Source organism: Vanderwaltozyma polyspora, genomic scaffold (assembly GCF_000150035.1).
Source record: "Vanderwaltozyma polyspora DSM 70294 KpolScaffold1009 genomic scaffold, whole genome shotgun sequence".
In the NCBI taxonomy this organism is placed as follows: Eukaryota; Fungi; Ascomycota; class Saccharomycetes; order Saccharomycetales; family Saccharomycetaceae; genus Vanderwaltozyma; species Vanderwaltozyma polyspora.
Window position 1 is genome coordinate 57053 of NW_001834631.1, and position 10932 is coordinate 67984.

Sequence of the window (10932 nt, forward strand, 5' to 3'; positions counted from 1 at the left end):
ATTGTGCGGGTGGAATCTGTTTGGTGTGGCACAGCTCTGGTTTCCCCCTGAGGATAATTCTTCGGGCTAACCTTGGGTAAAAGAACCTCTAAATGTTCTTTTTCTGTTGGAAAGAAAAAAAAATTTTTATAAACATTTCCAAATTTGGAGAGGATTTTCAACCCGTAATTTCTTAATATCCGAAAGGATTAAACCATTTCTTTCAGCCTTCCCTTTAATTGCTTTTAAATTAACAAATCCAATTACACCCGTGGTTTTTCTTTTGAAAGTAACCCGTGAGGGCATCTGGGAAGTCCTTCTGCTGAGTTCTTATAATTGGACAAGTATACCAATAGGAAATACTTCCAATTTCCCCTACCTCTTGATATAATAGATATTTTATTTACCAAGATAGACCCTTAGATAGATAGATTACCAGTAGTTAACTAGAGAGAAAAGACAAATTTTGAGAACTAGTTTGATAGGAACAGANCTGTAGGCCAAACCAATTTTCCATAGTGGACAATGAAAATTGATGATAGTTAATAGTATGTTGGTGTATCACACATCGCCATCCAGAGCTCTTCCTCATCCTCATCATCTAATTCATTCATTCAGTATAGCAAACTAAACTATCAGAATGGAATTGGATAGAAGTTAGTTTCATTCATCAATTGAAAAGTTTCAAAGCAAAGTACTATTGCAATTACCACGATATCTAACTATGGTTTGGTTACTAGAGCGTCGTGGGTTTGAGAGGCAGATAGACAGACAGACAGAGGATGCATTTGATTGGGATAATTGCAAGTTGGATTGGATTGCAAACAAACAGCATTCATTGGAAGTATTATAATCAGGATTGAAGTTTTGGCTGTAGTATTGCTTGAGTTCTCACCATTTCTCACACTAACTAGAATAGCTTAAGGTTGATGCAAGAAAAAAAGTTTCAACAGTAGTAAAAGATGTTATAGCTATCAATTAGTGAATCGATTACGCTCATTCAGTCGATGAGCTTTGGAAAGTTTCACTTTTGCTATTGCTTCGCGTCCAATTCACTGAGAAGCATCCAGAGAAGCAAAGTGAAATTTCAACATTGAGATGAGTGTCTCGGTTTCGAAATGTGCGTCGCTTGGGTTCCTCTCTCATTGAAAATAAAAATATTTCAGGCCTCGACAGACAGAGAATCCCAGCTACACGGGAGTGGGAAATAAACACAATTCCAATTCGCTTCTCCCTAATACTCTTGTTGTAATGGTCACTTGGTAGACGGGAACGCGTTAGTTTCCTCTTCACAGCTCAGAAGGAAAAATAGGACGGTCTCTCCTTCTAGAAAAACAATCCCGATCCACCGTCATCGCTCTTACTTTTTTCTTGGTTTCTTGGTATTTTTGGTTTTTTTGGAAACTAATTACTCTGCGCCAACCAAGAAAAAATGATTGTTGTGCAGTACACCCACACATCTAGCACCCACACATTGTTTGGTATTGTAGTCACTTGTAATTGTAGTGTACGATCATGTGATCTATGGGTGGTTCAGATAGAGCAATCTATCCTCCACTACAATTTGTGACCTTCTTCATCTGCATAAGGTACTGGATGGTTAAGATATTTGAGTCAAGTGGGTACAATGAAGGACATGTTATCTTCTAGTAATGCTTCTCTATCCAAAGATTTAATGAATGATGTGTATTATATTAGACATGATTCTGCACTTATGTATATAAATATATGTATATTTAGATGTAAAATGTAAAAGTAAATGTAAATGGTGACAGTTGTGATATGCCCTTACTAGAATTAATATTTAAATTAAAATTAATTTTCAACAGCAACAACTTCCATTTCCATTATGTTGTCTAAAGGCAATGCAGCTACAGCGACACAAGATCTTGCAGGTTTATGTTCACTGAAGTACTTGGCATAAACTACATTGAATTCTTGGAAATGATTCATATCTGTTAAAAATACATTAACTTTAACAATCTTGTTCAATGAAGAGTTGGCAGATTCTAAAATATTTTTAACATTTTGAATCATCTGTTCTGCCTGATCACTAACTGTACCACCAATTGGTTTATTTTCTTTAGTATATGGAATTTGACCAGATACATAAATCATACCATTTGCCTTAACAGCATGGGAATATGAAGCAGCTGGTGGTGGGGCATCAGGACAAAAGACAGATGTTGTTTCAACCATTTTTTTTATATTATTCCAATTGTAGTTACAATTCGATCTTGATCTCTAGGTAGGTATAGGTCAATTGATATATACGTTATACCTATTTTACATGTGCGAATATACTTTTATATATAAGGATTTAATTATTTCGATTAAGGCTAAATTTTCACGGTAAAATAGGGAAAAGTGAAAATTTAATCAATGAGTAAATATCAATTACGAGTTGTATTTAACTATAGATTTGAAACATAGAGGGATGTTTATGAGAAAAGGTGTTTCTTTCAGCCTGGATTGACAAGATTCATCGGATCCAAGGTAGGAAAGAATTGTGTAAAGCGAGTGTTGGAATTGTAATGAGTAGAGCAAGTAAAATAACATTGGGTTTATCATGCTTACTTACAGGATGCACTATTGTAGGAGTACATCTTTTGCAAAATATGGAGAGAGAAGCATTGATGCAAGGTCCTATTAAAGATGCTAAAAGGGTAGCAGAAAAGAAACTACAAAAAGAACAAGAATTACAAGAAAAGGAACGTAAGCGATTATTTAATAAGACAGATCATGAATTACAGCAAGAATTAAGGAAGAAATATGAGGCTATACAACCCTTATCTGGAGAGATCACGAAGGAACCTTCGAAAGATTAACAAGGATTCCCCATGGTAGTCAACTATTACCCATATCCATAAACTCTTTTCAAAAGATGCTGTCACTAACATCTATAATTGTATTTGTATTTATGTATATATAATTTCTGTAAATAATTAATATAAGTTACAACAAGTCACGTTACCAAAAACCAAACAACAATATTTATTTACTCATACTGGATGCTAAAAAGTAACAGTGTGAATAGAATAGAGTCTTTTACAGATAAACACAAATTAATCAAGTAATACAACTAAACCATAAGATGAAAAAATTAAATTAAACAGGCAATATAATGTAATTAAGAAACTGGAAAAACTGGAAAAACGCAGTAAAAGAAAAAAACAGAAATACACTAGAATGACCCGGGAATACTAACAACAACTTACTTGAACTAGCCAAGTCAATCGATAAGAATTTAGATAAAAATAGAGAAGAGGTGGTAAAGCAGAACAAGGGGGCACTATCCGTCATTATCCATCATTATCACCAACACTATTTTAATAACATTATTTCATGATCCTAAACTGCAAGACATCTTCATAAACAACTACAATTACAATCGAAAAAGAAAGACTACTAATCAAACAATCAATGGCCTAATCGATAAGAAGAAACAGTGACCCAACTTCCATGCAGCAAATAACACTATAACGGCAAAAGAAATCAAATTCCTAACAAAGTCAAGTCAAATTTTTAAAATTAGCCATCTAATTTTAAAATGTTACTTACTAAATCTAATCTCATCTCTATCGCCTATTTATCTACTTAGCATTCTTTGAACAGATGCTGATGATAGACTCATCATCACCAACTATCTTGCTTGTACTTGAATTCTCGTCTGGTTGCCTCACCATTTAACTATTCATTCATCACCCAAGTCAAAATGTCTTCTTAATTCTGATCATAATGTGCTTACCTGGACTTTGTCTCTCTTTTTCAGTTTAACTCTGCCTAACGATTGCTTGTTTGCTCTTACGATGTTATCTCACTTTGATGAACTTTTAGTCGACTGTGTTGACTGCAACGGCCTGGTGTGGAATGAATTAAATCGGATTGGATTAAATTCAATTCGATTCGATCAAACTCTACTTCCACTTCTAATATACTCTACTCTACTCTACTCGAAGAGCAAGAGCCAGATTTTGGGAGGTGAGGCACCTTACATGAGCAGCAGTAACAAGTTCTGTTACAAATCTTGCTGTTAAAAATAAGAAAGAAAAAAAAGAAACAGGTGAATAATTTTTCAGTACAGAGAGCTAAGTGAAAATATTTGTAAAGATAGTTTGATTCGATGAGTTAGAGATGAGCTGAACCCAGTTCAAGTTCAAGCCATCCTTTTAATTATATATATAAGGATGTGATTATAATTTATTGATACTCTTGAAGATACAATTTTATTTCCTTGAATTTTCCTATATCTTTGGATTGATTGGGAGCAAGAGTTATTCATATAACTACACATTGGTCACCGTACATACCAGATCTCGATCTCTCTCGCACACATACTCTTTCTGAGTCAAGGGATTGGAAAAGTATTGTAGACATATAAAGATACTTATTGAATTTACGTCGTTTTATTTAATATTCAAATTACATATATCCCTTATCCTATTTCAATATGGAAAACTCTAGTGGGAGTAAAGATTATGAGTATGAAGTTGAAGGTTATGAGCTAAATAAAAGAGACTTCAAGGCATCTACAAATGATATAGATGCATATGAAGAGGAATATAATGAATTCTCTGGTGAGGAATCGGTGGAAGAAACAAAGTTATCCTTTTTCAGCAGATTAGCTGCTGTCGTTAATGCTGAAGCAAAAGGTATCGAACCTGTCACTGACGAAGAAAAGACTGATGATTCGATTATCAATGCAGCTTCAATGTGGTTTTCCGCAAATATGGTTATTGCTTCTTATGCATTGGGTGCTTTAGGTCCTGTTATTTACGGTTTGAACTTTGGTACTTCTGTTTTAACTATTTTCTTCTTCAATATTCTAGGTATGAGTTCAGTCGCATTCTTCTCTGTATTTGGTGCAGAATTCGGTTTAAGACAGATGGTTTTAACTCGTTATTTATGTGGTAATATTACTGCAAGAATTTTTGCAATTATTAATATTATTGCTTGTATTGGTTGGGGTGTTGTTAATACTGTCGTCTCAGCTCAATTATTAAATGAGGTTAACTCTCCACACCAAATGCCTCTTTGGGCTGGTTGTTTGATCATTGTAATCGGTACAGTTTTAATTTCATTCTTTGGTTATAACGTCATTCATGCCTATGAAAAATGGTCTTGGGTACCAAATTTTGCTGTCTTCTTAGTCATCATTGCACGTATGAAAATTTCTGGTCAATTTTCTAATGGTCCTTGGAATGGTGGTGCTAATACAGCAGCTGGTGTCTTATCATTTGGTTGTGCTGTCTATGGTTTTGCTGCTGGTTGGACTACTTATGCAGCAGATTACACAGTCTACATGCCAAGAAATACAAATAAATTTAAAATCTTTTTCTCTCTAGCTTTCGGTTTATTATTCCCATTGTTATTTACAATGATTTTGGGTGCTGCCGTTGGTATGGGTGCAGTTAACAATCCAAGATGGATGGAATATTATAACGAAAATGCTATGGGTGGTTTAACTTATGCAGTTTTAGTTGAAGATTCATTACATGGTTTCGGTCAATTCTGTTGTGTTGTATTAGCAATGTCAACTGTTGCTAACAACATTCCAAATATGTATACAATTGCTTTATCAGTACAAGCTTTATGGGATCGTTTCGCTAAAATTCCAAGAGTTATTTGGACTTTACTAGGTAACGTATTTGTTTTAGGTATTTCTATTGCTGCAGTTTACAAATTCGAATCATTTATGGAAAATTTCATGAATTCTATTGGTTATTATTTATCCATCTATGTCGCTATCTCATGTTCAGAACATTTTATCTATAGAAAGGGTTTCAAAGGTTACAACGTTGAAGATTGGAATAATCCAGCTAAATTACCAATTGGTATTGCCGGTACTTCTGCTTTATTCGTTGGTGCAGTCGGTGTAGCATTGGGTATGTCCCAAACATACTGGACTGGTGAATTAGGTAGATTAATTGGTGACAAAGGTGGTGGTGATATTGGTTTCGAGTTAGGTATGAGTTGGGCTTTCATTGTTTTCAATTTAGTAAGACCACTTGAACTTAAATATTTTGGTCGCTAGATATCGATCACCATGTAATAATTAATGAATCTACTTATAGAAAATTTTGTCGGTATATAATAACTTTCAGTGTAATATAATTTAATAAAATCATCAAGCATATAAAAATAAATGACATTTAAATATTTATTTGGAAGATTTTGATCTGCTAGTGACTCGTACTGAGTTTTCTTCTTCACTACAGAACTTTATTAGGTTCAAAAAAGTCAAGAGTAATTTTCTCATCTTCGCCAAGACTTTTGATGTAATGGTCATTTTTTAAGTATTGATTAATATAGTGATAGATTAGGTAGATTTACTGAAGGAAAACTTATGAAAAGCTCTAAATATTTTTATAAATGATTATTTGTTATTAAAGCACTTTGTTAGAGATAATTGATTTAAGATCCTTCAAGAAGTCATTTCTACCAAATTTTGATTTGAAATTAATTACAGATATTAGAATAATAAATTAATCCAGAGTGTTACTAAATCCTCTTATAAGTAATATGAAATAGCAGAGCATTCAAAATCCAATAGTAGACTTATTTCCATTTGTCAAAGCAAACAAATAAGATCTCTTATTTGTTTATTTATTAAGACAACAATATTCTTGACTAACCTAAAAGAAAAGTAGTTATAATTTTAGTTATCACAAAAATAATATTGATTAATAGACATTTATAAAAACAGTGACCTTATTGAGATCATATTTTTAATGACTTCTGAAACTGAAAACTAAGTGCCTTTTGGATTTTTGCATTTAAAATAATTACTAAGAGACAGGTATTTCAAATGGAGTAACAAAATCACTTCTAGAGGTTCGTATTTTCTTGAAATCTAAAAGGTTTTAGTTTAATTTTGGTGGTTAATTTATCATCGATAATTTTAAACATAATAATGTTGGCAGGTGGAAGTTGACAGCGCAAGTATTTGGTGTACCCAAGTAATTACAAAATAGGTATAATATACATATGTACTGGCTCTAATTCATTGCCTCTATAATATTTTTCAAAGGCAAGTTGATACACAATCTACTTGTCGTGTCATTGTAATGAGTTATTGAGACATAACAATATGTGAATATATGTGATTAATATTGTGTCACGTGCTTTCATTATCTATATGTACAGGAATTAATGCAGTATTAGGTAATAGATATCCCCTGTATGTTTTTGCTACAATTAAAAACATACACACACAACAGATGAATCAGTTACCTATATGATGACCAAATAGGAACTCCTTTATAAATGCTTTGCTCAAGATTAATGAAAGAAATAAAATGTTTAATGTTAAAATTTTATGCTTATTATTATTATTGTTCTATCAAAATATATATGAAATATAAAAAAATGTATCCTAAAGTTTTTTTGTTATTTTTGTTATTCTTGTTCTATCAAAAATTAGATAATAAAAAAATAGTGCCAGCCATTTAAGGTAAAAGTAAAAAATAAATCTATCGAAGATAAAGGAATGACATTAAAATGATTACCATTCTAACAAGTCATCCTTAGCGTATAAGTATTCATCGAAGATGAATTCGACTTCATCGGTTTCAGCGTTGTAACCACCAACTCTGATGGATTCGTGGTTCTTGACGATGATATCACAACCCTTTTCGATCAAAAATTCTTTGTCGAAGGTAGTAGCAATACCAACAATCTTACAACCAGCAGCTTTACCGGCAGCAATACCAGCTGGAGCATCTTCAAAGACAATGACCTTAGATTCAGCTGGGTGTTGTTCGTTGATTGGGAAACCTAAACCGTTTCTACCCTTTAAGTATGGTTCTGGATGTGGCTTACCTTGTTTAACATCGTTAGCAGTGATGAAGTAAGATGGTCTTTTAATACCTAAAATATCGAACCATTTGTGAGCCATTTCATAAGTACCGGAGGTGGCAACAGCCCATTTTTCCTTTGGTAAACTGTTCAACTGGTTACATAACTTGACGGCACCTGGGACTTCAACAGAGTGTTCACCGTATTTTTCTGGGATTTCACCTTCTAATTTGGTGACATATTCTTCAGTAGCGAAATCTGGAGCAAACTTGGCAATAGCATCGTAAGTTCTCCAACCGTGAGAGATGTGGATGACATGTTCAGCATCAAAGTATGGTTTGTCTTTACCGAAATCTCTCCAGAAAGCAGCGATAGCGGCTTGAGAGATGATGATAGTACCATCGACATCGAATAAAGCAGCGTTAACTTTCAAAGAAACTGGTTTTTGAGTCATAGACATGTTTAATGTATTAATAGTTGTTATTGTAGTAAAGTAATTGATTACTTGATGGTATCTTATGAGATGACTTATAAAATAGAATTATAATAAAATAAAATTAAATGAAATTAAAATATTTGTAAAAAGTTAAATGGTTGATGCCCTTATATATATTTTTAAAATTGTAAATTAAATCTAAAAGTTGGCTATTTGACATAAGAAAAAACATATCAGTAAAAAGAATCTACAAATCTCTACTAGAAAACAATAGTGCATTTCATTTCCTATCGATGAGGCTATTAAGATAGATAGCCATATGGGTCACATACATATGACGAACGACTCGAACTACACTTCGCTTCGTTTCGTTTCTTTTCCAGCATCGTCTCGAGCACCTTATTTTCTTTTCAGTTTGGCCATACTTTACTTTTTTTTCTTTTTCTGAATGAAATAATAGATAATAAATAATAAAAAGAAACGCTTCTACGTAATTAGAACTGATAACATGTAAGAAACAGCAGCACAACAACAGCCAAACCGCTGAGCCCTCGAGCGATAAAAACAAGAAACAGGAAAAAGAAACACTCTGGGTAGAGGTCCCAAAAAACAAAAAACTGTCGCCAGTATCGAATGGGACAGATAGAAAAAATAGAAATAAATGATCAATTATTGATCCAAGAAGGCAATAATGATTGTGATGTCTGATACATGTGCATCTCCTGCAGCTAGTTGTCAACAAGAGGAATTCCCAGTTTCTTTGTTTTGCGTTAACAATTTTTTTTCTTTTTTTTGCCTTTTAATCTGCCTCATAAAAGAAAAAAAGTAATAATGATTCTACTGCTGCTGCTACTGCTAGTTTCCTGTTGTTGGGTTAACTGGTTTCTGGGATTCTTGAATAACCAGTGGCAGACAAAGAGAAAAAAAAAATTGAAATGCTGGGTCAGGGAGACAGACAGAATCGTTGCTGCGTTTCTGTAAGAAATGAGAAAAACAAGACAGATATGTTTTGGAAACGAGGATAAATTTCGATATGAGAAACGAGACAAAGTTGGCCCATCAGTGGACCAAATAGAAGAAAGATAGTAAAACTTGCATGATCGCTGATTCTTCACACTGAAACGACGTGGGAGAAATTCGGAAAAACTTCAAGAAACGAGAATTTTTCCTAAATTTTCATTTTCAATTGTATTAAGGAACCTCGTGGGGGGAGGAACAAAAGCGAGGGTCAAGAAAAGTGGAAGCGAGATACCTCTGACCCAATTTGGTATTTTGTTTCGGATGGGACAAAAAAATGGATAAAAAATGGCTCGAAGTGCTCAAAATTATGGAATTTACTGTTGTTTTTAATTAGGCTGTACAATTAGTGGATGCCCAAGACTAGCCACCACATAAGCAAGAGGGTCAAAACTACTGGAAGCTGCAACGTGGGTCAAAAAAATACTTGCAAGGAGTTCCAGTAGCAATAAAAGGGAAGGTAGAGTCAGAGACAGACAGAGAGACATTAGGACCCAAAGACCCAAAGACCCAAAGACCCAAAGACCCAAAGACCCAAAGCTTCCAAAACATGCAAATTTCATTTCTCTAACGTGTGCTAAAGCAAGTATTGATTTTGGGATGGGTCAAATTAGTGGAAGTTTGGTTTCAATTTCAGAAAGAGTGGTTGCTGAGGGAATTAGCCCAAATTGAATGTTGGGTCAATATCGAATGATGATCCTTGACTATTTTTTCCTCTGTAATGATGAGATAATAATTTGGGACAAAACAAGAAATATTGGAAAAAAATGGGATATCGGATTATCTCATGGGCTCTTGTGGTCAAAAGAAAAGACAATTAACAGGTTTCTTTTTTTCCTCAAATCCCTAGCCTTGATAGAGAAAGAGGGACTTTATTTCATTATTTTGTGGGTGAAGTAGAATCAAGTTGTGTAACGTTAAGATTAATAGCATTACTGATATCAAAAGAATTTTTTATTCATTGTCTCAGGATGGTTAAAGAACCTAAAGTGAGGGTATTATCTATTAAGTTGGTTAGTTATCGGTATACAATCATGATAGATTCTTTTTTTTTTGACCCATCTAATATCTCAATCTGCCTTGTGGGTGAACAGTGGAATCCTGTGGCTTGTATCGTCTTGATTTGTTTTTTGACACAATTTCATTTGAAAATGAGAAGTGTATGTGTTGATAGCGTACATCATAAAAACGTGCTATCTGTTTAGCCTCTTTTAAGTGGATTTCCTTAATTAAATTACCAAAAATAAAATATATGATGTAATTGACATACTCCAGCAAGCTATCGTAAATTGAAATTTAACGTATATCCTTTAATGATGATAATTTTCAGATTACCAAAAAATTCGACACCAGCAGGATTTGAACCAGCGCGGGCAGAGCCCAACAGATTTCAAGTCTGTCGCCTTAACCACTCGGCCATAGTGCCAACAATTTTCTGACTTTTTTTGTAATCTGGGCATCTACCGTTCTGTGTCACCATTCTTTTTGTATTGTTTTGACCGGTTATTATATAATAGTGAATAAGTATTATATTAGTTAAAGAAGTAATATGTGTACTATATTCTAATATATTAGTATAAGCTAAAGGTAGTGCTGACATTAGTCATGTGACTTTTCTTATAAAGCCATATTATCATGTCTCACGAGTGTCTGTCCGAAGTGAAAATTCTTCAAGGCATCTTGAAGTATAAAAGAACCTTATG

At 33.6% G+C, this 10932-nt stretch overlaps 4 protein-coding genes and 1 non-coding gene across 5 annotated transcripts; 2 read left to right on the top strand and 3 right to left on the bottom strand.

The window, feature by feature from the left end:
* Positions 1–1794: 1794 nt before the first annotated feature.
* On the bottom strand, positions 1795–2178 carry Kpol_1009p25 (RidA family protein; the record flags this gene model as incomplete). Its single annotated transcript, XM_001643685.1, has 1 exon — positions 1795–2178. One exon carries the CDS (start codon positions 2176–2178, stop codon positions 1795–1797), a length of 384 nt encoding a protein of 127 aa, XP_001643735.1.
* A 335-nt stretch (positions 2179–2513) lies between these two features.
* PET117 (Pet117p) lies at positions 2514–2807 on the top strand (the record flags this gene model as incomplete). The annotated part of the gene is made up of 1 exon (XM_001643686.1): positions 2514–2807. The coding sequence occupies one exon, from the start codon at positions 2514–2516 to the stop codon at positions 2805–2807; it is 294 nt and encodes a 97-aa protein (XP_001643736.1).
* A 1622-nt stretch (positions 2808–4429) lies between these two features.
* Positions 4430–6013, top strand: Kpol_1009p27 (cytosine permease; the record flags this gene model as incomplete). The annotated part of the gene is made up of 1 exon (XM_001643687.1): positions 4430–6013. The coding sequence occupies one exon, from the start codon at positions 4430–4432 to the stop codon at positions 6011–6013; it is 1584 nt and encodes a 527-aa protein (XP_001643737.1).
* Positions 6014–7483: 1470 nt separating this feature from the next.
* Kpol_1009p28 (HAD family hydrolase) lies at positions 7484–8236 on the bottom strand (the record flags this gene model as incomplete). Its single annotated transcript, XM_001643688.1, has 1 exon — positions 7484–8236. The coding sequence occupies one exon, from the start codon at positions 8234–8236 to the stop codon at positions 7484–7486; it is 753 nt and encodes a 250-aa protein (XP_001643738.1).
* Positions 8237–10573: 2337 nt separating this feature from the next.
* Positions 10574–10655, bottom strand: Kpol_1009trna2. Its single transcript has one exon. It is a non-coding gene; the product is annotated as a tRNA-Ser (tRNA).
* Between the last annotated feature and the right edge of the window lie 277 nt (positions 10656–10932).